At 37.2% G+C, this 25,391-nt stretch overlaps 1 protein-coding gene across 1 annotated transcript; it reads right to left on the bottom strand.

Annotated features, from left to right (window-relative positions):
- Positions 1–4,030: 4,030 nt before the first annotated feature.
- MED30 (mediator complex subunit 30) lies at positions 4,031–24,906 on the bottom strand. The gene is made up of 4 exons (XM_014854663.3): positions 24,533–24,906; positions 17,376–17,534; positions 14,661–14,765; positions 4,031–4,423 (listed from the first exon to the last, which is right to left on the bottom strand). The coding sequence occupies exons 1-4, from the start codon at positions 24,707–24,709 to the stop codon at positions 4,328–4,330; spliced, it is 537 nt and encodes a 178-aa protein (XP_014710149.2). The 5' UTR covers positions 24,710–24,906; the 3' UTR covers positions 4,031–4,327.
- Between the last annotated feature and the right edge of the window lie 485 nt (positions 24,907–25,391).

Genomic DNA, 25,391 nt, shown 5'->3' with positions numbered 1-25,391 from the left:
AAGAAGCACACCCCTTGGTGATCTTGTGATCCAGTGTCACAGAAGAATAAGACCTCAAAGTACAGAGAAAATATGGGTTTAAATTTTCTTTGTAGGGGCCGGCTCCGTGGCCGAGTGATTAAGTTCGCACGCTTTGCTGCAGAGGCCCAGGGTTCGGATCCTGGGCGCGAACATGGCACCGCTCGTCAGGCCACATTGAGGCGGCGTCCCACATCCCACAGCTAGAAGGACCTGCAACTAAGATATACAACTGTGTACAGGCGGGGTTTGGGGAGATAAAGCAGAAACGAAAAATAAAAAAGATTGGCAACAGTTGTTAGCCCAGGTGCCAATCTTTAAAAAAAAAAAAAATTTCTTTGTAAATTTTCTAGCAGTTTTTGGAATGCAAATTATTGGCAACAGTTAAGAATTTTTGAAAAAATGTATGAATCATCAGTGCATTCATACACTGACTGATGTAAATGCATTAGCGCAGCATGTCAACCCTATGTAAAATAGGAACTTAAAAATATTAACAAATCTATTAACTGTAATTCTTTAAGTTAAAAAAATGTGAAGGAATTCAAGACTGCTACCATGTTAATAAAATATATATACACATCTAGAATGCCTTTCAATTTTGGCTTAAAAAAATCAGTCCTTGATCCATTAGTATTTTAAAGGAATAGAAAAAATTTAAGGCATCCAGTTATGTTGGACAAATTTAAGAACACTCAGGATAACAAATTCTTTGAGCTTTAGGACAAGTACACATTTTAGTTTAAGGCTGAAAGACTCCTCTAGCTTAAACTTCCTTGGGAATTTAAGGAAAGAAAATGAATTACTCCAACTGGAGCTACATCAAAATGTCAAGTGAACACATTTTGGTTTGTAATGGTGCCAAGGGATGTGAAGTCTGAATGATCAGGGCCTTAGGTTTCCAAATCATTTTAAAGCTAATGTTGTTACCAGGATGCTGGAGCTTTTTCATTTTATTGTTTCTTAGCTCTGTCCTATCCGTGGTTTCACCCAGGCTAACCAAGACCTGACAGGATCACATTGCAATTAACTGAAACAGCTGCAAAAAAAACAAAAACAGCTGCAAGGAAAAAGTGTCAATATAGAAGCCCATCAATTCAGAAAAGAAATTAACAATTTTCTCATGATGTTCGACGCATTTTCCTATAAACTTTTCTTGGGCTTTTGAGAATTGAGTAACTGATATTATGGCTGAGACAGTATTATAATCTGGGAAGAACATCAGTAGCCTGTGGTTGCCATTTGTGTTTTTCTTGCAAATTTTCCTGGTTGGTGCCCTTTTTAAAAAATATTTGTTCCCTGCTCAGTAACTTTCCCGTGATTCCCACACCCAATTCCTGGCCACAGGGATGGGTTTATAAACTGAGTCAGTCGAATTACAGCATCCATTTACACAACAGTTGATCCAGAGGTTGGTTATAGGACCCGAGCTGTGCTATTCAGGGTCCATTCAAATTCTCGGTTTAAAGTTGGAAGAGAAGCGGTCCAGCCTCTGAGGTCAGGGCACAGAAAAGATGTGAAAGTAAGCCAGTGGAAGGCCATCTTTCCCACCATTTGGAGAAAGCCTGTCTGTAGTAAGAGAAAATGGAGCAAAGAGAGAGAAGCAGAAACTAGGGGTGTGCATAGAGAATCCTGGGCCACGGAATCTTGGTTCTAATTCCTGAAGCCTTGGTTCCTGCTGCTTTGAGTCTGTGAGCTCTTCTCTAGCACCCTTTCCTGCTGTAGGAACTAATAAATCCCCTTTTGGCTTAAGCCATTTTGAATTGGGTTTCTAACATTTGCAACTAAAATTCTAAGATAGAATATCGCATCAACTAATCTCACCTTTCAACTTGCCCAAGGCCACACAGCACAAGTGAATTCTTCTTTGCTCTTCAATCTATTGGCATGCTCTCCCTCAAGAAAAAGCTGAAACTTTGAGTTAGTGGGGTCTTTGTGTTTAATAACCCCCAACACATTCATAATTGGTTCCAAGTAGACTCGTGAGTGACTGTCTAACCTGGCGTCAGTTCTGAGAGCTGAGAACACACCCTCCCAGAATTTGGGGCTGCAGCTCTGCAGCTGAGTGGAGTGCTCTGATTATGGCTCCACAGAAGAGAGCTTCTCTATAGAACCAAAGCCCAGAGGATGCAATTTCCACATTCCCTCCAAGAGTTGAGTTTTGCGGCACCTTGAATGATCAAAGGAGTTGTGATGATTAAAACAAACCAAAAAAACCCACATTAGGTTAAAACATTTTTTCTAACTGCTTTAGAAGTTGTCAATACCAAAACACTAAATTCACAATAGCAACCAGCAATGTCCCATGCAAAGAACATATTAAGTAGTGAACACGTGTAAAACCCTCCATGTCCAATTGGTAATAGGCTAAATACACTATAATACCCTTAGGTAGTACAGACTACTGGGGCAGATTGAATTATTGGTCTAATTCTTCTCCCTGTCACAGCCTCATATACCTTCACCTTCTGCCTGTAACTCTGCAGTGCTTCCCACTGTAGGCAGAGTCAGCTCCCCATCCCACTGTAACTGGGCTTGCTCAGGAGAACTTGCTCTGATGAATGGAGTTAGAGGGTCTAAAGATGCCCATATGGTTGGCTTGTCTTCTTTTGCTTCTGCCACTTGTTATAAGTGGGAATCTGCATAACGTACACTTTCATTTTACCTATTTTTTGAATAGGCAATATTTGCACATGCTATAAAATCCCAAAGGTACTAGAGGGTATACAACCACCCACATAACCCCTCTCCTGGTTACCAGTTTCTTGTGGAACTTTCCAGAGGAACTTTATCCATATACAAGAGAAGTCAAATAGCAGTACATATTATTGAGTCAGACCCAAGGCCAGATACGTAGGGGCTTCTGGATCCGGCTGGAAAAGTTCTTCCTGAGAAGAATCTCACTCTTACTTGAGGATACATTATTCAAAATCTGAGACCAGCTCCTACAGGCAGACCTATAAAGGACTGTCTGTAGACCAACTACCAGTCTATAAAAGTCCTTGTCATCCAGAGCTATCTCATTTAAAACTCTTAAAAATTTACTCTTTCCAAAATGCACTCAAGATTACTTCAGGGTGTATCTGAAAAATCAGAGAGGGGATTGCTTCTTAGCCTAAAGCAGGTAGCAAATAAGCACATAGCTGTGATTTCAACTTGTGCCACCCTCAAATTCTTTGTTCTTCTCCTTTTAGAGACAGATCATTCCAATTAAGGCCAAACACTTGAAGAACATAACAAAAGTAATTTTCTTTTCTTTTTTTTTTTTTTAAGATTGGCACCTGGGCTAACAACTGTTGCCAATCTTTTTTTTTTTCTGCTTTATCTCCCCAAACTCACCCTGTACACGATTGTATATCTGAGTTGCATGTCCTTCTAGTTGTGGGATGTGGGACGCCACCTCAACGTGGCCTGATGAGCGGTGCCATGTCCGTGCCCAGGATCCGAACCCTGGGCCGCCGCAGCGGAGCGCACAAACTTTAACCACTCGGCCACGGAGCTGGCCCCAAAGTAATTTTCATCTACTTACAGCAGTATACAAGTTAACTGTTTTCTCATTTTAACTTGTTTTGCATTCAAACTGGATTTAAAAAATTGAGCTGAAATGGTAACTTACATGTTTAATTTTGATTAATTTGTACTACAGATTAACTGTACTTGATATTTTCCTCTGCAAAATGTTTAACCCTTTATTTTTTAATTTATTTTTTATTTTTTTGAGGAAGATTAGCCCTGAGCTAACTACTGCCAGTCCTCCGCTTTTTTTTTTTTGCTGAGGAAGCCTGGCCCTGAGCTAACATCCATGCCCATCTTCCTCCACTTTATATGTGGGATGCCTACCACAGCATGGCACGCCAAGCAGTGCCATGTCTGCACCCGGGATCCAAACCGGCAAACCCCGGGCCGCCGAGAAGCGGAACGTGTGTACTTAACCACTGCACCACCGGGCCAGCCCCAAGGTTTAACCCTTTAATTTTCTCCTAAAAGGGTAATGAAAAGAGCAAAACAACTATTGATCAAATTTAAAAATTTATTTACAAAATTTATTTTGCTTTTAAAAAACAATTATTCAATTCATGAAAATTAACCAAAACACAAATCCCATCAAAATTTATTATAATAATCTTTTGCAGAATCAATAGCTTTAAAAAAAACTGCTAATGAATGCTTTAATGTAAAACCACAATGTAAAAACAGGAACTTTAATTCTAGTGACTAGAATAAAAGCAGATAAATAATCTTCTCCAAAGGGAAAAAATACTTGGAAAAAAATGGTATAACGTGTAAAGCAGGAAATTTAAATATCAGTTTAGTTCCTCATTGCCAACATGGCATTTATGTCCCAGATGAGATTTCGCAATTGATCCATAATTTGCTTCAGCTGCTGATTCTTCTGTTTGAGTTTCTGTGGAGACAAAAGAATTTATCAAAAATGTTCCATGAAATATAGACCGTGAAGTTAGAACATGAAAACGTCATAAGTTGGGACTCTAATGATCCACAAAGAAATTAAGCTAAATATTTCCTTAAGGCAGAAGGTCTCAATCTTTGGCCACAGATATTCACCGAAAGGCATACTGAATTCTAATTCAGCCCAAAGAGGCCTATGGCTCCTGCACTGCCTCCCTTTATTCCTCCACTTCCACCAAAGAAAATAAGTTAAATTGTTAATTGTTATAAAACCTAAGTATATAGATTTTCCAAGAGACAGCATAACATAAAGGTCAAAAGCACAACCTCTAAAACCAGATGCTCTGGGGTTATACTCAGCTCCTTCACTAACTAAATATATCATTCTGGCTGAATTACTTAACCTCTCTATGCCTCAGTCTCCACATCAGAAAAATGGGCATACTTGAATCCACCTCCTAAGAGTTGTTATGAGGATTAAATGATTTGATTCCTGTAAAACGTTACAACTGTGCCAGCATGTAAGCAAGCATACAACAAAGGGTACTGGTAGGCAAAGAACATGAACTGTCGGTATAGAAAACAAAGTACAATAAAAACACAATGCCTGATGCAACTGGCCTTTCAAAAATGCGGCAGAAGTCACTTTTTGCCCACAGCATGAAGTGCGATCTACTTCTGATTCTGAAAACTGAAGACAAAATGGCACTGTCCCCGATGTAATCTTCACAACTAACATGTGCTGGATGCTCTGAATGTACACGGCACGTGTCTCCGTATCTCTGTATCTGGGTTTCTACTAGACCACGGTTTGTAAACTTCTCTTTAAGCATCCTTTCTGCAAATCCTATGTGGCAAAGGTCTGCTTAGTTTGTAACAACAAGATAAAAATAGAGAACTTTTGGTCAAAGTGTTTACTACTTATAATAATTATTATTATTCACTAATCTTTTGGAAACATCATATTTGGAAATAATATTTTTAATTAGATAATGTTAAGGGCAGTATATTAAAATACCTCCAGATAAAGTAGTACATGTTCATTTTTATACAGAAAAAATTCTTAAGTTTTATTTCATTAAAAAGCACACTAAGATTAAATAAACTGCTCATTATTACTTCTACCTAAAGTTAGAGAAGTAACAGGAAATAGGTAGCTAAAACAGAGGACCAGGAAAGTCTTACTGGAAAATAGAAAAGCAATTTACAAAGACTTTTAATCATCTTAATTAAATTTAATTCATACTTGAAAAAAGAATGAACACAACATGGTCAGATAAAACATATGACCACACAGCACCCAGGGCATGACCCCAAAGCTCAATTTAACATAGTCTGGGATAAAGATGCTGTTAGTATTTTAGTCACGAGTCTCCTTGTTCAGATTTCAGATGATCCGTCTTCTAAATTCTGTTGTCATAACTATGTGGTAGTTACTGAAACAGTTGTGTATATTGTATAACCAAATGGACCCAGATAACCGGGTGAGATGAGAAATGACCAGACGACCAGTCCAAGCCTATAGTCTTTTTCATCCTAGAGACCAAGAAACTGACATTTCTGCCAGAAATCAAGGGTAGCAGCAAAACAGAGGAATATGAGAATAAGGGTGCTATATCGGAAGGCTGGAAACCTCAGTCCCAGTTCTACCTTTGCCTCTAACTGGCTGTTTGATCTCAAATTTCCTAGCCTCAGTGTCTTGTCTATGAAATGGGATTAGATAATCTATAGGCCCTTGTCAGTTCTAGTCTCTGTACATCCATATGTAAGATGACAATCAGTTACGCAGACATGTGATGAAAACTAGTAAGCTTAGTTTAGTGATTAATGGCTTCAAAACGGTTCAAAGTCAGCTGCCCTTTACCACTGCTGACGTGCCATCACTCCCCCAGCTGTGAGAGACTCCAGCTACCACAGTTCTCCTCTCAATTCTTAATTTTTCAGGAGCAAGTGGAGAAGGACTATTGAGTAAGAATAAATGAGAGGCAAAGAACATGTGTTGATTTTTTGAAAAAAACAACCTTATTTGAATTAGTAAGTTCTGACATATTTGGAATATGATCACTTTCAAAAGTTTCAGAACTTCTCTTTGGAATGGAATTCTGAGCCTGTAACATATTCCGTTCCATAAATGTATGTGCCAGGCCCTGGTCACTGTAAGGGGAGAAACAATAAGGAACAGTCCTTGCCTTAAATAAATTCAATATCAAATAGGAGGAAGATAATACCCCAATGGCTAGACTATAACCTGATAAGGCAGATGGCAGAGAAAAAACATCAGATGCTGTGGAACCCCAAAAGAGAGAGAGAGCGCCTCTGACTGGTGGGGTCAGCAAACAAGGAAAATATTTTTGTTTGGGGTCTAGAAAAGTTGGTGGTGAGCAAAGACTAGAAGGAGGATAAATTTGGGCTTGGTAGTGGGTAATGGGAACTGATTAAAATTCATGCAGAAGAAATACGATTTAAAATGAAAAAAGTTAGCTGGGCAAATGTGGGGGATGGGTTCTCCTAAATAACTTCAATGGTGACAAATCTGTGTTCGTGGAAAAGAAGAAAGAGGAAGGACTTAAGTTTTGGAAACAGTTGAAAACCAATCAAAGGCCAAGTCTGGTGAAATAAGCTCAGTGATCACATTTTCAGTACTAGAAGTAATAAAATTGTATTCTTGGGTGGTTAAAAACAGACTTTAAAATCAATATCGGGGGCCGGCCCAGTGGCGCAGCAGTTAAGTTCGCAGGTTCCACTTCTTGGTGGCCCGGGGTTCACTGGTTTGGATCCCGGGTGCAGACATGGCACTGCTTGGCAGGCTGTGCTGTGGCAGGCGTCCCACATATAAAGTAGAGGAAGATGGGCACGGATGTTAGCTCAGGGCCAGCCTTTCTCAGCAAAAAGAGGAGGATTGGCAGTAGTTAGCTCAGGGCTAATCTTCCTCAAAAAAAAAAAAATCAATATCAAAGTTACAGATGGCTCCCACAATGGTTGCATCACTGGAATAAATGCACAGCTTACCAATAAGACTACTTTCAAGAATACTCATTTGTAAATATAAATTTTGATATACTTGTTTTGAAAAAATTCGCCTCATTAATTCTGAAAAAATAAATAAGAGAACTAAAAAAATGGAGAATATTTTCAAGGTAATATTCAACTCCAGGTAATAGTAAAATTTTAAGTATGATATATTATAAGGGACGTAAGACAGTTTTCTCAAAGATGCCACAAAGTTTTAAATTAAAAAAATTAGTATACAAATAAAACACCTAGGGCCCAAACACATCATGAAACTATCAACAGCAAAGCTGACAGTTATGCTTATTAGTGGTTTAACTGTAAATAAATTTTCATGACACGATACAAGATTTAATATATACAATCTTGCCACTGATTGATTTTATCAGAGGTTGACAGCTGCTATTATCAAAATCCATCAGCTGTACCTAATTTGTTACATTAACAGGTGAATGTGTAAGCAGAGTAGATACTTAAAAATGATGTTTATGCTAAGTCATACCATGTAATTTAACATTCATACAAAGGCTGTGACAACTGGTCAAAAATGCTTTAATTTCTAAATGCGTAGACTCAATTATTTGTCAACCCTGTAAAACTACCTGCAAACCACTTTTGATTTCATTTTACCACCAACAGAATGGTTTTAAGCAAAACAGAATTCATTCTGACGTCCTTAAAACATATAGTCTCAAACACGTGTTTACCCTTTACTTGGGTATTAGAGCTTATGGATTCCAGGATATATGAAAATGAAAGTATTTAAATAAGCAAAAATCTGACTATTGAAACTAGCGCATTCTGTCATCTGACGATTTACATCAAATACTAATTACAAATTCCGTGCGCCTAAGTTTCATGGCACTATGGTAGGCACTGCTGGTATATACGTTGTTAGAAACCAGACAGACTATACAGATTAAATAGTAAACGCACTGTCAGTATGTTGTTCTATACAATTTCAAGTACACAATAATACAGTAATATTTTGAAAATGACTGAATGAGGGTCAACTGGAGGGTATATAGAGCTACTTATTTTATGTAGCTTATTTAGAATAAAAAGAAAGAAAAGTATTGTAATAAAATTCTGAATATTTTTAATTGAAGGCCAAGAATATAACTTTCTTACAGATTATATAGGTCCATAAATCAACTTCATCATTTAATACAAGCAAATGCCAATGTCTTAGAAATATGGTCCAGTAGTTTTGGTTTTGTAAATAGCTATTACAGCATGAAATGGGCACATGAAATGGATGCTGCTTTGGATTTAGTGGAGTCTTATGTCCTCAAGGAAGAACCCCATCCACTTGTGTGAACTGTGCATGGTGGTAGACAACACATCTGACTGATCCATGGCAGAAACTTGTGCCCTTAGAACAATGCCTGGCACAGAGCAGGTACCCAAACATCTGAATATTTTAATATTCAATGGAAAAATAACAAAAAGCCAAATCAAAAAGCTTCCCAAAAGCCTAAAAGAAGAGAAAAATAAGCAAAAAAAAAAAATTCCTTATGAATCTTTCTGAAGCTTCGCTTTCCAGTTAAATATAGACTGTGGGGATTTATTAAAAAAAAAAAGGATATGTCCATTATTAAAAATTATTCAGTTTAATATCCTATACTAAATTACTTTCATGTGTGTTACTAGCTAAGACTGCTGTGAACCTGAAAACTCTACTACTACCACCTAATAACTATTAATTTTTTTAAATTTTCATAACAGGAAAAAGAATTGACTAAAATAATAGACAAAAGCTATATAAAAATTTAAGTTTTTGAATGCAGATATAGGTAGTTGAAAAACTAAATCAAACTAATGAATTTAAACTTTATTTTTATTTATTTATTTATTTTTGAGCAAGATTAGCCCTGAGCTAACATCCATGCCCTTCTTCCTCTACTTTATATGTAGGATGCCTGCCACAACATGGCTTGACAAGCAGTGTGTAGGTCCATGCCTGGGATCTGAACTGCCGAATCTCAGGCTGCTGAAGCGGAGCGTGAGAACTTAACCGCTGTGCCACCGGGCCGACCCCTTTAAACTTTGTTTTTTAATAGCATATACGTGATCACATAATTAGATTAGGATAACATTTTACCATCCGTAGGTGGCTATTTAAAATGAACATATTTTTCACAGAAACACTCTCACATGTGTGTGCCATTAAGGGAGAAAAATTTATCAGTTGATCATGAGCTTACTCACTGTTTTAAAATTTTTCAATTACATATTTATATCATATATTCTAGAAGGGAAATACAAAGTTGGAGGAAAAGAATAAATAAAATACGTTTGTAGTACTAATTATACATAAGATAACTTTGTTAATAGTCAGAATATGTGTTACATTCAGTTCACATTTATGATGTTTTATTTAAGGAATGAGTTAAAAATCTCTTTGGATCAAAAAATCCACTTTGCTTGGTTTTTAGCTATTAACTTTATTCTCTTTTGCCTTCTTCTGTTTGGGGATTTCAATCTGAGTTAACCAAATCTTAGCCTTCTCCCATTTTTTTTACCTCTATTTACCACCTAACTCTACAGTCCTGTCTCAAAATATAGTAACAATTCCCAGGAAGTAAGAGAGAGCTAAGAGGCCATCAAATGACGGCTTCCCCTGCCTCTCAAGAGAAGCCACTTTCCCTCTAAATTCTCTTTTAAAAGTTAGAAACACTTAAGAAAAGCAAATTCAATAGACTGAAATGGTTTGATCAAAGGAAGAGTTCTCAAATGCCTGAAGTATAAATGGGAACACGAAATTTGAAATACGGGCCTTTATTCCACAAATAGATAAATGTTCAGAAATATCGTACATCTATTTTGTGTATTGAAATAAACCTGTTGCAGATAAACATTATGGACTAAATGTATGTGCTTCTCTCTTCTTTTTTTCAAAGTCCTAATGAAATGGCAGGAGAGGAATGAAAAAGCTATACATCCATGTGGAGAAAAATGATCAGAAAGGAGACAGTAGTAGATGCAAGGTGGTAAATTTTAAGATGAAAAGTAGAGGAGGAGTGGTAAATGCCTTGGGAGGAAACTAAAACCCAGGTAGATGCAGGAAGGATGCCCCTGAGAACAAGGCTGATCCTCCATGAGAACTGGAGACCAGTGCCATCTCAAAGGCACCAGGCCTGGCCTGGTGAGGAAAACTGGAGGAAGAGCTGAAAGAGCTAAAGGGACTAGTGAGAGCCCCAATGCTAGCGAGTGCTCACTCCCAGTCCTCACGAACAGGTGACTGTGTGCCCTCTCCCTGTGCCCTGTCGCACCTCTCAGGGAACAGGAGGTTTGTTTCCTATGAAACTGAACCAGAACAGCTGTGGATTCAGAGCCACCAGAACAGCAAAAGGCAAGAAGACAAGAGAATCTCTCTCTCTGTATGCCACTGGAAGATTCTTCTCTGAAGAAACTGGATAGCTCTAAAGTAAAAGATCCCTCAGAAAATGATAGTCGGGGTTCCCCTAAAGAAAAAAGCCGAATTGTTTTCCAATCCTGCTGTGATGAAGCCAACTCACAAAGCCTATGATCAGCTTTCTCGTGCCTCACTCTTAAACATAAATGGCTCATGTTTAAGCATCAGATGCTCACTAGATCTTTAGAGCCTGCATCTAGAAAGACAACAAAACAAAACAGACAGGGGTTTGCAAACTAGAGCACATGACATGTTTCTCTAAGGCCCGTGACCTAAGGATGGTTTTTACATCGCAACAAAGACAGTATGTGTCCCAAAAAGTCTAAAATATTTACTATCTGGTCCTTCAAAGTCTGCTCAACCCTATATGAGAAGATTAAGGAAGCTTACCCTCAAATTTCTTAGGGAAATGACTTTACAACATAGAATTTTATAGCCAGCCAAACTATCAACTACCAGCTATGTGAAGACTAAAAATTTAAGTCCCTGCATCCCTTCTGAAGAAGCCACTGACGTTTGTACCTTACCAACGAGGGAGAAAATCAAGAAAGAGGAAGATGAGATTGAGGAAATAGTGAAAGCAACAGAAGAGGTGAAGGAAAGCCCCAGGACAATGGCTGAACAGCAGGTCTAGAGAGCATTCAATCCAGACCTAGCAAGAAGACGGAGGACTCGGGTCGGGGGGACCCAATAAACTGTCTGATCATGTTCACTGTGGAAAGCTGGAAAACAGTACTGAGATGATACTACAGACATATAAAGAACTAACCCAAATTTTTAAAAATTACAGAAGCCAATTAATTCCAGGAAAAAACAATTGTTCAACCAAGGAACTGTAACCCTAGTTTATTATGTGGCTTAGCAATAAACAATATTTATGTGCCATAATAATATGAACACAGTATATTTATTGAACCCCAATTATCATATAATTGCACTGAAAAGATCTGGGGAAGGAAACGTGGGTGGGTCCAGGAGAGAAAGAGACTGTAAGAAAACTAAATCCTCATGTGGAGAAAGAAATTCTTTTTATACATCATATCCCTTTGTATCAATGATCCTTCACTTAAAATTCATAAACTTCTAGGTCAATAGCTCATAAGATTTTTTTGATTACCCACTGTCAAAGTATTACCATATTCTGATTATATGAAAAGTCTTTTTTAAAAAAAATCAGGAGTAAATTATTTCTAAGCTATCAAATTGGAAAAAAAGAGGAACTTAGAGAAATGAAAAGTGAAATAAAACATTTAGAAAAACTGTATCTTTCTGAATTTACACGGGTTTTTTTTTCCCCAAAATATCATAATATCTTCTATGGTAGAGAACAAACCATATTTATTTCACATGTGGTACTCTGAAATCAAAGTTACCATTACAATGGTGTTCTATTTGTATACATATGTCATTGTATTTTATTAAAAAAACAGAGGAAAATAATAGAACACATCTACTGTGAATTAATATGCAGATTATCAACAGAAACATGTAACACTTCTTAATAAATGAATGCCTCCTATCTCTGGACTATCAAACACCACTTATCTAAATTGAAAGTTCCCAGTCCCCTCCTCATTCCCTCCCAATTTCCTACCCTTAGTTCTTTACGCTCATTCATTACTGTCAAATTTGCTGAAAATATTCTTAATTTGTATTCTGATTTTTAAAAAAGAAAATGAAAATAAAATTATTTTATAAAGTCTATCCATCGTTTTCCTTTCTCTTGAGGTGTTTCTTTCTTTCTTTCTTTTTTTTGGTGAGGAAGACTGGCCCTGAGCTAACATCTGTGCCAATCTTCCTCTATTTTATGTGGGAATGCCACCACAGCATGGCCTAGGTTCATGCCCAGGATTCGAACCTCCAAACCCTGGGCTGCTGAAGCAGAGCATGTGAACTTAACCACTACTCCACTGGGCTGGCCCCTCTCCTGAGTTTTGATAAATATTTTTCTTTTAATTTTCCAATGTTTTGTTTTGCAGGTTTTATTTTCAACAACAAAATTCATTTTGACAGATGGTGTAATGTAAAAGAAAGCTTAATTTTCCCCAAAGTTTCTATTTTTAAAGACTAATTTTCCACACAATCCCTCCTCTGTCATATTAAATTCTCATATACAATAGGAAGACTTTTTCTCTGGCTATTACTTTACTCATCTGTCTATTCTTGTGCCAGTATTTCACACTTAATTATTGTTTTTACAATATGCTTCCCATCACATTTTAATTTTTGCAGCAGAGGTCTATTTTATTACTCTTATCAGAATTCTTTGATATTTTTGTATGCTCTCAAGAAAAAATTCCCATTTGGATTTTATTTTGACTGGTATTGTACTAAAATCTTATTATTTTTGTGTACTTTCAAGAGAATTCATATTTGGATTTGGACTCTTACTGCATTAAAACTATGAAATAATCTATAAATAATCAAGATGGGCATTTTTAGCATATTGACAAGAACTTTCTATGTCCTTTTAATTATGCAAAACTTCTTTTACCTATCTTAATAAGTTTAATCACACACATCACTGAGATAATTCCTAACTACTTAATATTTGCTGCTTCAGCTGTGAACAGGATCTCATGATCTAATTGGTTTACAGCATTATAAGAAAATGGTATCAGTCTTGGATCAAGCCCTTTTATCAAACTTTTATTGATTCTAGTTGTCAACCAACTGCGTTTCTTTGAGTTTACTTAACAAGCTTGAGTTATAATATTATGTACAAACTTAACAAGCTTGTATGTAATAATTTAACCCCTGTTTCCTAAAGTTTATTTGTTTCTTGTCTTTTTGTACTGGCTATAACTTCTAAAATAATATTAAACATAGTGGTGTAAGGCATTTTATTGTATGCCTATTCTTAATAGGACTAGTTCCTGTATTTCACCTCTATGAAAAATGCTGGCTGTTTATCTGAAAGAAAAAGATTTGTTTTTAAAAGACTCTTGTTAATAGTTTTAAGTATTCTTTGAACCAGCAATATTTGAATTCTACCAAATGTCTTTTAGGTTGCCAAAAATATTTTTTTTCCAATTCAATCTACTGACTTCGTACTATATATGTAAACTGATTTATCCTCATCTACCTCAAAAAACCCTCTTTGGCTGTGGTGGATTAATTATTAACACCCTCATGAATTCTATTAAGTAGAATTAAGAATTTCAGGAGCAGGGTGGGGGGTTATGTTTTTATAAGTGAAAGAGTGAGAATGGTAGTTTATTTATTGTGCTCTTGGTTAGGTTTTGGTAAGCATGGGCCGTGTTTCTGCCATGGAATGAACTGACAGTTTTCCCTATTTCTCTGTGTCATGAGAACTATCTGAACATTATCCTCTGAACTTATAAAAGTATTCAGCAATAAATATATTCAAATTAGGAACTTTTGCGGGTTGAGGGTCAGGTAGGGTAATGCTTTGATAACTTCCTCAATTTCTTATTCAGGTGTTGAGACATTCACATTTGCTGTTTGTAAATTTTTATCATTTGCTGCTCAAAATATGCTGTGATAAATATTCTAGGCAGAATTCTAGAACACTAGAATAGAAGAAAGTAAATGGGTTGTGAGTGAATGCCTATGAAGCTTTTCTGAGAGCTCTAGTGCATGAATTCTGCAATCTCTCTTCTCAATACTCCGATGGCATTTCTGCTTACCTTTGAGTTCCTGGTTATACTCTAAGCAGGTCAAATTTGCACAGAAACAACTTCATGTAATTCTGTAATTCAAACTATGTTTTTGAGTTACATAGACTCCCTTGAAATTTTTATCAATAATTCTGCAACATAAAATATATACACTAATAACTCACTTTATTTACTTCAGCAATTTCTCGCCTCTCTTCACTAGCAAAACGAGGTGGGCCAGCCCGATCGTCATTCTTTGAGCCATCTTCTTCCATGTATGGAATAAGTTGCTGGGAGTGACAAACAAAAGTTAAAAGTCAAAAATATGATACAAAATTTCCAATTACACTGGTATAGATAATGCATCTGATTCTGGTCAATTTTTATACTTTTCTTTTAATAGTACAAAAATAAATTGTAATTCAGTTGATGGCCCAAACTAACAACTTTAGAAGTATATCATTTCAGTGCATCTTACACAGTGGCTTTTCAGGTATCTTTTGCAAAATAGCTCTTATAACATTAATTGTCACATACAATTAAGTAATATCCTACTCATTCAATCAGCAAATATTTAATTACCAGATGCTGGGTGAGACATTGCAAAAATAATGACAAGGTATGATTCCTGCCCCCCCAAAATTTATAGATCCTTGAGATAGAACAGGCTTTCCTTTATCTACACTAGAAAGAAGGGCACCTTAGGGATGTGCATTATATAAATGCCATTTACTTGCTATCTAGAACCTCAGTGACTATGCAAATTTCTAGATGTCAAATTCTTTTAGATGGGAGAAAGTTTTTTTTTTTTTTTTTGAGGAAGATTAGCCCTGAGCTAACTACTGCCAATCCTCCTCTTTGTTTTTTCTGAGGAAGGCTGGCCCTGAGCTAACATCCGAGCCCATCTTCCTCTACTTTATATGTGGGATGCCTACCACAGCATGGCACGCCATGTGGTGCCAGGTCCGCACCCAGGATCCGAACCAGCGAACCCCGCGCCAGCGAGAAGCAGAATGTGCAAACTTAACCGCTGCGCCACCGAGCCGACCCCAAGAAAGTTTTTTTGTATGAGAAAAAAATTTATATAACAATGAAACTTCTAGTAGAATTATAATTAAGTATGTATGGTTTGTGATGCAGTTTATTTGATGAAGCCCCTCATGGATGGGACAGAGACTTCAGGAATCATCTGGTCTCTACCATCTTGTGTGACCAATGCAGGAACAGCCTAGAGGTAAATAACCGGTACAACCAGGAGTCATCTGGTCAAACTTCTTCAAATTCTTGGGACAAATATGAGCTTACCCACACCCACAGCCACTCCTTCCTCTGTTCCTCTCTCCTGGGGCAGAGCTGTCCTCCCTCCTGAAGACACTGAGTCTCCCTTCTTATGCTCTAATTCCTCTGCCCTCCCCCCCTCATTATTTAGCCCCCTCCCCTCAACTTCTCCCTGTTGTTTTCTTCCTTTATCATCTAAACATGTCTGGTCTCTCTTATTTGGAGCAAAAAGCTCAAAAACCCTTGACTCCATCTGCTGCTTTCCTCTCTTGCTTTTTTTTTCCTTCTTCTCCCCAAAGCCCCCCCCAGTACATAGTTGTATATTCTAGTTGTAGGTCCTTCTGAATGTGCTATGGAAGACGCCGCCTCAGCATGACTTAATGGGCAGTGCCATGTCCACGCCCAGGACCCAAACCGGTGAAATCCTGGGCCGCCGAAACAGAGTGCATGAACTTAACCAATGGGCCACTGGGGCGCCCCAGCCTCTCGCTTTTTATCTAAGCTTCTTGAAAGACAGATATCCACTTGCTGGCTCCAGTTCCTTATTTCCTGTTTAATTTTCAACCCACTGTGATCTGAGTTCTTGTTGCTACCGTTTCACTGAAGCTATACTCAAATATACCAACAATTTTCCTCCAGCAAAATCTACTGGACAGTTTTCACTCCTTATTTTCCTTGACTTCTGTGCAGCGTCTGACAATGGCAATCACATTTCTGATCTTTCTCCCTCATCTTTCACCACTTCTTTTCAGGCTGTTTTGAAGTTTACTTTTTCTTTGTTCATTACTTTATGCTGATCACTCAAAAAGGAAGCAGTGATCACGTGAAATTGTTCTTATTATGTAGTAAGAGACCATCTAAACCTTCCCAGCTACTTTTGGTGACAGAGATATAACCTGTCAACAGGAAATAGCCACCTATAAAAATATCATATATCTAATTACCTAAGATATATCTATGATCGCAGATTAAATTTAAAGAACATATTTTAAAACTAGAGTGATTCCACTAAACTAATCTAAATTAATAATGATGAAAACATAACCTTTTATTCATAAAGAACTTAAATGAACATTTTAAAACTATTTTATAATACGATTAAAACCTCTACTAAAAAAAAAAAATCATGCACTGACAGCAATGATAAAAATTGCCACAGGCAACCCTCTCCTCCCAGTGAAAAAAATTCACTATAGACCTGGATGTTAAAGTCTACAAAAGATTATTAACATGAAAAGATGGTACAATTTAGTTCTATGCATATATATCATATTTTCATCTTTTCTAGTCAAAAGTCAAAGCAATATACAGTCATGTGTCACTTAACACTGGGGATATGTTCTAAGAAATGCATAATTGGGCAATTTCATCATTGTGCAATCATCATAGAGTGCACTTAGACAAACTCAGATGGTATAGCCTACTACACACCTAGGGTATATGGAACTAACCTAGTGGGAGCACCGTTGTATATACAGTCCATGGTTGACCAAAATGTCATCATGCAGTGCATGACTGTAATTCAAAATCTGGAAATATTGTGAAAATAGGAGAAAGAAAGGAAAAATTACAAATGTCTTGAAACTCTCTTACATCCATCCTCCTCTACCACTAAAACTTGCCTCTACTGGAATGGGATCCATTCCTCCGCAGTTTTCGTTGCATTTGTCGTAGACCAATCTCAGCTTCCTGAAGAGAATAGAAAGCTGGCGAAGATGATCCTGTAGCTTTGCTAACCGATCTTGATATGTTCCAGTGTGGTAAGTGACACCATTTGGCAGCTTATCAGGCAAAACAAAACAATAAAAATGTAACAAAAATCAAGATTTCCTAGAAGTAAATCTAGAAAACAGAAACAATTTTTAAGAACTGTGTAAAAGCAAACTGTTCCTCACAATTAATCAAGTGTGATTTTAAGAATTTAAAAGTAATACATGCTCATTTATTAGCTCCCTGGCACACTGTTTCAGTGCTGTAAAACAGCCTTAGAAAAACTTTATCATAAGCCTCTCTGGCCAGTTGAAATATATTTCCCCTCTAATTTTTGAAATATATTATAACTTTTAAAAGAATGCACAATTTTATTACTTACAGTTATATAAAGGCAGCAAGCCGCTGAACTCAACCAGGAAGTTAAAAACAAAATATAATTTAAAGAAGAAGAAGAAGAACGGGAAAAAGTGAAGATCAAGACTTTTCAGCAGAAGAAAAGGAACAGTATGCTGCTGCTGTTGCAAAAATAGTCTCAAAATACCTTAACTACAATAAGATAATGAGGATACTCAAGGCAAGCATTAAAACATAAAGCTGTCACCAAGTCTTACTTTAAAAAGAAATCAATAGCAGGAGATACAGGTGCAAATCAATCTGTACTTGAACATCATTAATAAGTTATTACAAGGAGCTGCCACAATCCTAACTCTGTCTTGGATGCTTATATAATTTTAATTCAGGAATTTTATCAAAAGAAGCCACAAGTATATACTGAAATGACGATAAAATCACACATAAACAGAAACTGATGATTATTTATTTAGAACTTATAACTAAATGCACCTTTTGTGCATTGCTGAAGTTTATGAACAAAATCTTCCTTTCTCTGTACATCTTTAAAGTATTTTATCCCCACAATTTGATCTGTGAAATCATCCTAATATTAGAATTAACAATATTTGTACCATGGTTTTTTTTGGTGAGGAAGATTGGCCCTGAGCTAACATCTGACGCCAAGCTTCCTCTTTTTGCTTAAGGAAGACTGTCCCTAAGCAAATATCTGTGCCAATCTTCCTCTATCTTCTATGTGGGACACCGATACAGCATGGCTTGATGAGTAGTGTGAATGCACATGCCCAGGATCCGAACCTGTGAACCCTGGGCCGCTGAAGTGGAGCATGCAAACTTAACCATTATGCCACTGGGCTGGCCCCTGTACCATGTTTTTTAGTATATGAGGTGCTTTCATTATAAGCGTTCACCCATATACTTATCTCGGGGATTAAACTGACTAAAAACCAAGACACTAACTACTAGTAATAGCTAGAAGATAGTCTTTCTAAACCTCAGTTCACTCTTTTTTTCCCCTAAACAGATGAGGTAGGAAAGCAAAAAAGAAAAGTGTATGATACAATGTTTGGAGAGAAAAGAAAACAGAACACACTATTACCACGAGTAGGTAAAACCACAAACAAGAAAAAAAGACAGGAAAGGCCTCTAAACAGTTGATAATAAATGTAACTGGGAGATAGGCTTGAATAATTTATTTTCTTCTTTTCTCTCATTTCCAAAATTCCTGTAATTTATGGTTTATAAGTTAAAGAGATGGATCTTCTGAAATTATTTGAAATGAGTTATTATTAGGATTTTCAGGAATTCTAAAGCATTAAAACACACTTGAGGATGATACCTCAAAGAAATGTGATAAAATACCAAAGGCTGAATTAGTGAAAACAGTTTAAAGGAGAAAGGCGTTGAGAGTTTACACCCCAATACAATGTGGGATGATTTCTCATGAACTTTCACAAACACTACAAATCAGGGAAAACTTTCCTGTTTGGATGATAATATGGAGTATAATGACTACAACTTGCACAGAGAGGCTCTCTGTACCTTTATTACGGCATTTACTGGATTTAATACTTTACCCCTATTTTCTACTTAGTAAAGACTGGAAGTTATTCATATTTATATCCTTTTATTTAGTATAGTGCACACACACAGACAGGTTTCAAAGGACAGTCTGAATTATTTTATTTCAGTGAGTTATTTTATCCATAAATCTATACCTAAAATTCACTAAGAAGTGTGTGTCAAGTAAAAGAACTCTGATAAATCCTTTCATAAAGGAAAACAAAATCCTTTTGAAATGCAAAGAATCACTCTCCTCAAATTCACCCTCTTTGTAAGTTTGGGTATTAGTTTTCATAAATAGCACCAGCTTCTCAAAAGAGGGAACAATTAATTCATCAAAAAATTGACTGCACTCTCTTCATGTGTCAGGCACTGTTCTAGTAGCTGGGATAAAGCAGTGGACACGAGGGAGACAAGGTTCCCTATACCTTGTAATAGCACCTAAGATCTCTTGGTATCCACCGTAGTGTAGGTGTTTAGCTGAAAAGCTCATCAATAACCATCTCATTCCTGAATACTGGTGAAGATCTGTAAATACATGACCATACCCTTAGACACTAAAAAAGTATTTAACTAAATTCAACATCTATTCTTAAATATAAAACTCTTAAGCAAAATTACGCAACATGATAAAATACATTTATCTCACTTAATAGGTCAGCACAATGATTAATGTGGAAACATCAAAGCATCCTCACTAAAGTCTGGAACAGAACAGGCTGTCTACAAAGACCACTAATACTACTAGTGAACACTATTCTGGAGGCACTGGCCAATGCAATTAGAGAGGAAAAGAAGAGTTGAAATATTAAAAAGTGGTATAATCATCACTTTTTACAGATGATATAATAAAGTGCTACTATCAATAAAAGAAGAAAGAGATGGATACAAAATTAATACAGAGAAAACAACAGCTTTGCTTTCATACTTAAAAACAAACAAAAGATAACAAGAAAGGAAAAAGACCCCATTTACAATAGCAACAATACAGATAAAATATCCAGAAATAAAACTTAAAAAATTTCAAGATAATGATGAAAATTTAAAATATTTCATAGCGACACAAAAAAGGATATTCCATGTTCTTGGTTAGCAAGACTCAACATCATACTGATGTAAAGTTTCTCTAGGTTAAATCAATCTAATAAAAATGCTAACAGGTTTTTCTCAGAACTAATCAAGCTGATTCTAAACTACATGTGGAAAAATCAGCAGAATAGCTAGGACCATTTTCGAAAGCAAGTGTGAACATATGATAAAGCCTCAATAAATATAAGAATGTTTGGCATTACTACATAAAAGTCAGGGAGCCAAGTGGAATACAGCATCCAGAAATAGATTCATTTGTATAAAGTAGCATCCAAAATCAATGGAGGAGGACAAGTGAATTATTCAATCAAACTTTTGGAAAAACTAAGGCTAGTGCCATACCTCACACTTTACACTAGGATAAATTCCATATGGATCAAAATTTTAAAGATAAAAATTGAAACAAAACACAGAATTATTCTTGATTTTGGAGTGGGCAAGGCCTTCCCAACTAGACATAGAACCTAAAAAGCCCTAAAAGACTAAAAAAATTCAACTATGTACCTTAAAAAATATATATGTATGGCAAAACGTTCATAAGCAGAGCCAAAGGTATAGAACAGACTGGGAACAAGATACTTGTAAGTTATATGTAAATAGCCAAGTGTTATAAATTGGGGTAGAGGGTAAAAAAGACCAAAAAAAAAAACCCCAAAAGAAGATAGAAAAATGGGCGAATGATATGAACAAGCAGCAGAAAAGGAAATATAAGTGATTCATAAATACATGAACAGATGCTCAAACTCATTCAAACTAGGAGAAATGTAAAGTAGATTTTCACCTATCAAATGATCAAAGATCCAAAAATATAACTTACTGTGTTAGTCAGAGCCTTTTTTGTTGGTCCCTGTCAAGGCATGGTAGCATAAGCTGGTACAGCCCATGGAGGGGCAATTCATCAAAATTTATCTAATTAGAGAAGCACAAAGCCATTCCTAAGAATTTATCCTACAAGTAGACTTGTGTATTTATGTAGGAGGTTATTCACTGCAGCATAATAGTTAGAAATTAAAAGCAACCCAAATACCCTTCACTAGAGAACTGATTAAATAAATTACAGTATTTTCACGCAGTGGATTACTATACACCTTAAAAGGGAAAGGAAGTATTTCTGTACAGAAATGAATAAACTCCAAAATATACCAAATGAAAAAAGCAAGGTACAAAATGTTGTATATAATATACTATTATTCGTACAAAAAGAGGGCAAATGAAAGAATATATGTACACATTTGCTTAAAAATGCATAGAAGATCTGAGACGATACACAAGAACAGTAAGAAAAATCACTGACAACCATTGCCTGTGGAGGGGGGCAGACAGCTAGCAGACAGGGATGGGAGGGAGAAAGTTCACTGCAACGTCCTTTTTTTATTTCTGAGTTCTGAATGTATTATATATTCAAAAAAAATTTTTTTCAAGATTTAAAGGATAACAAATAGAACAAAGCAATACCTTCTTACAGGGAATCTTAACCTAGGATCTAGTGATCCTTGGGGAGACTTCCATTAACTCCCTGACATTTTATTCAAAAAGTATAATATGCGTATTTTTCCAGAAGAAAATCCATAGTTTTTATCAGATTCTCAAGAGGCTAATGGACACCTAATGAATAAAGAATCACTTCTCTAAAACAAATGCTTAGAAGTAATCTCAGCCGTTTGTATTTACGGCACTTCATCCTTCTGAATTAATAATACAGAACATAATTTTAAAATTATGAAAAAAATGTATTAATAAATAACTAGGTTATATGTAGTCTGTTTGTACCACTTCTTCCAGTTTTTTGGAAATGAAGGAGCACATTGTTGCTTCTTTTTCAGCCAATTATGATATATGCCCCAAGAGTCTTAGATGAGTTAAACCACAGAATTAACAATATAAGAGGCACAAAGAAAGAACTATCATAGTCTCTTACAAATTGGTTTTGAATATATGTCCACGTGTAACCTAGTTATCAATAATACTTTTTTGAAAGAGTTTAGTTCTTTCAGTGTAGGTCATGGATGTGGACTGTATCTCTGTTAATAGTACAAATTGTTTGACAGCAAGTTAGTATCACAAAGAGGTCAGTAGGAAGAGCTACCAGTCATGTGTGATGCAGGGTAAATTCTTCTCTCTTTAAGCCTGTTTCCTTAACTGTAAAATAGGAATAAAAATAGTTTTTAGAACTGTTCTTAAAACAGTGTACCTGACCAAGGAAAGTACTGGATAAACGTTGGTTATTAGCTCTACTAGTCCTAATTCAGTACTTTGCACACAGCATATATTTTATTTCTTAAAAATAAAGAAATATTTGCTAAATTCTGAGACCACCTAATCCATATTTTAATCATTTTAGATATTAATCTATTAATTTTTAAAATAACTGCCAAAGATTTCATATCCTCTCTTGATTCCCTTTCTATTGTATTTCACAATACATGGCTTATTAATATGGTCTTAAAATATCTCTGTTCAACTGAAATACTTTTATAATCAGGAGGAAAACATTTCAACCAATTAAAAAAAAAAGCAATAAAACACTCTTCAGTGCACCCATTGAAATAAGAGTTGTAAGAGTCTGAAGATCTGGTTTCAAATTTACCCTACCACTTAGCTTTGGACAAGTCACTTCACCTCTATGAACCACAGAATCCTTACCCGTAAAACAAGAATGATATCCACATCACCTAGCAGTAAGATAAACAAGCATTAAAAATGGGTTAGCAAAATGATGCTGGGACAACTGGGCATCCAAATGCAAAAAAGATACACTTGGATCCAAACCTATCATATAAAAAATTAACTCAATATGGATCATAGACCTAAATGTAAAATCTAAAATTATGAAACTTCCAGAAGAAAACATGGGAGAAAAATCTTTGTCACCTGGGGTTAGACAAAGATTTCTTAGGTATGACACCACAAGCAAAATCTGCAAAAGAACAAATTGATAAATTGGATTCCATCAAAATTTAAAATGGCTATTTTTCAAAAGGCAATGTGAAGAGAATGAAAAGACAAGGCAGAGACTGGGAGAAAGTATTTGCAAAGCAAAAATGACACACAATAACAAGTGTTGGCAAGGATAAGGGGTAACTAGAACACCCAAACGCTGCTCATGGGAATGTAAAATGGTTGAAGCCATTTTGGAAAAAGTTTCTTAAAATGGTAAACACACATTTACCATATGATCCAGCATCCATCTACTCAAGAGAAATGAAACACACGTTCACACAAACATTTGTGGGCGACCATTCATAGCAGTATTATTCATAATGGCTCCAAAGTGGAAACAACCCAAATGTCCATCAACAGATGAAGGGATACACAAATTGTGACATGTTCATACAATGGAACAGTATTCAGCAATCAAATGGAAGGAACTATTGATACACGGCTGAGTGAAAGGAGCCCGACCTAAAAAAGGGTATAGTTCCATTTATATGAAAATCTAGAAAAGGCAAACTAATTTACCGTGCCGTAAAGTAAATCAGAGGGTGCCGCGAATGGAAGGCCGGAAGCAAAGATTTCAAAGGGGCATGAGGAAAGTTTCTGGGGTGATGGATGATGGATTCACAAGTCTATACGTATGTCAAAACTAAAAATAAGTGCATTTTATTGTATACCAATTATACAAAAATAAAGCTATTTAACAAAAATGGTTAGCAGAATCTGAATTCTTCATATCCTTGGACCCTCAGAAAGGATTTTGCTGGAAAAAGATGAGATTAACCCTAAACCGGGTAGTAGAGTGAGACCCACTTTTACCTTGAAAGGTACAAGAGTTTGCCTAGTAACTTGAGAACCAGGTGGAATCTACAAAATACGGCTTCAATCTCTCCCAGACATCAGGTCTGGAAAACATCACCTTTACACCGCAGACTCTTGGGAACAGACACATCATTGGGGAACACTTTTGAATGTAAACAGGAGCGACTCTATCCTCGAGGTTTGCCCAGGGCAGCCCCGTGGACACCCAGGGGCCCCACGGAACGACTAAACCAGCGCCCCTTGCCGCCGCAGAAGCATCCCGCGTCCACCAGGCACGCCCAGGAGCGGCGGCCGCCCTCCTTCCCACCTGCATGTTCCTCAGGAGCTGGAAGATCTCCATGGTGCGGTACACGATGTCCTGGACCGTCTCCTGCCCGATCCGGCAGAGCGAGGCTGTGTTGACTTCCCGGGCGGCCTGCTGAGCCTGGGGCCCGGCGAAGGGCCCAGGCGCCATCCCCGACGCCGCCAACGGAGGGGTGGACATGGCTCGGCTGCCGCCTCCAGCCGGCAAAGCCGGAGAGCAGGCGTCAGGGGGTCCGCCCTACGTTAGCCTGCTGCCGGCCTCGGCGTGGGCAGGAGCTGGGAAGACTCCAGCATCCGGATTTCAAAACAGCGGCCGGGACTTCCGCCCACCGTGACGTAACTCGTCATCATAACGTCACGGGGACTGCCCACTCGGCCGCCTCCTGGGAACCTGCCTCAACGTAAAGCCGGCAGGGATTGGGCCGGGCGCCTGGGCGGGGCGGGACGAATGGGTTGAGTAGCCAATCACCGGCTGCACCGGCTGCCAGAGGGGCGGTGCGCATGGTGGGAGGCGGGTGGACTTTCCCAGAGTTCGTTTCCCAGAGTCTCAGCCAGTCGTTGGGATTGCTGAAGGAACGAACGCTTGTTTTGTGTTAGTTTCCTTGCTGAGCATTTTCTCATATCAAGCCTATGATGTCTGTAGTATTATTGCCGTTTTACAGCTAGGAGGCACGTTCAGAGGGCTAATTTGACTGGGTTACTCACATACAGCTTGCAACTGGTAATCTGCAATTTGATTTTAGAAAACGAAATTCTTGATCTTGCATGCTTCATTGTGACCTGATACCGACTCCCCAATTGCTGTGGGTCCCTGCTCAGTCCCATTACCCCTAAGTATAAAATTGACACCACACACCCCTTTC

Source organism: Equus asinus, chromosome 12 (genome assembly GCF_041296235.1).
Source record: "Equus asinus isolate D_3611 breed Donkey chromosome 12, EquAss-T2T_v2, whole genome shotgun sequence".
Classification (NCBI taxonomy): domain Eukaryota; kingdom Metazoa; phylum Chordata; class Mammalia; order Perissodactyla; family Equidae; genus Equus; species Equus asinus.
Note: the sequence above shows the minus strand (reverse complement) of the source record. Positions and strands in the feature narration are given on the sequence as shown.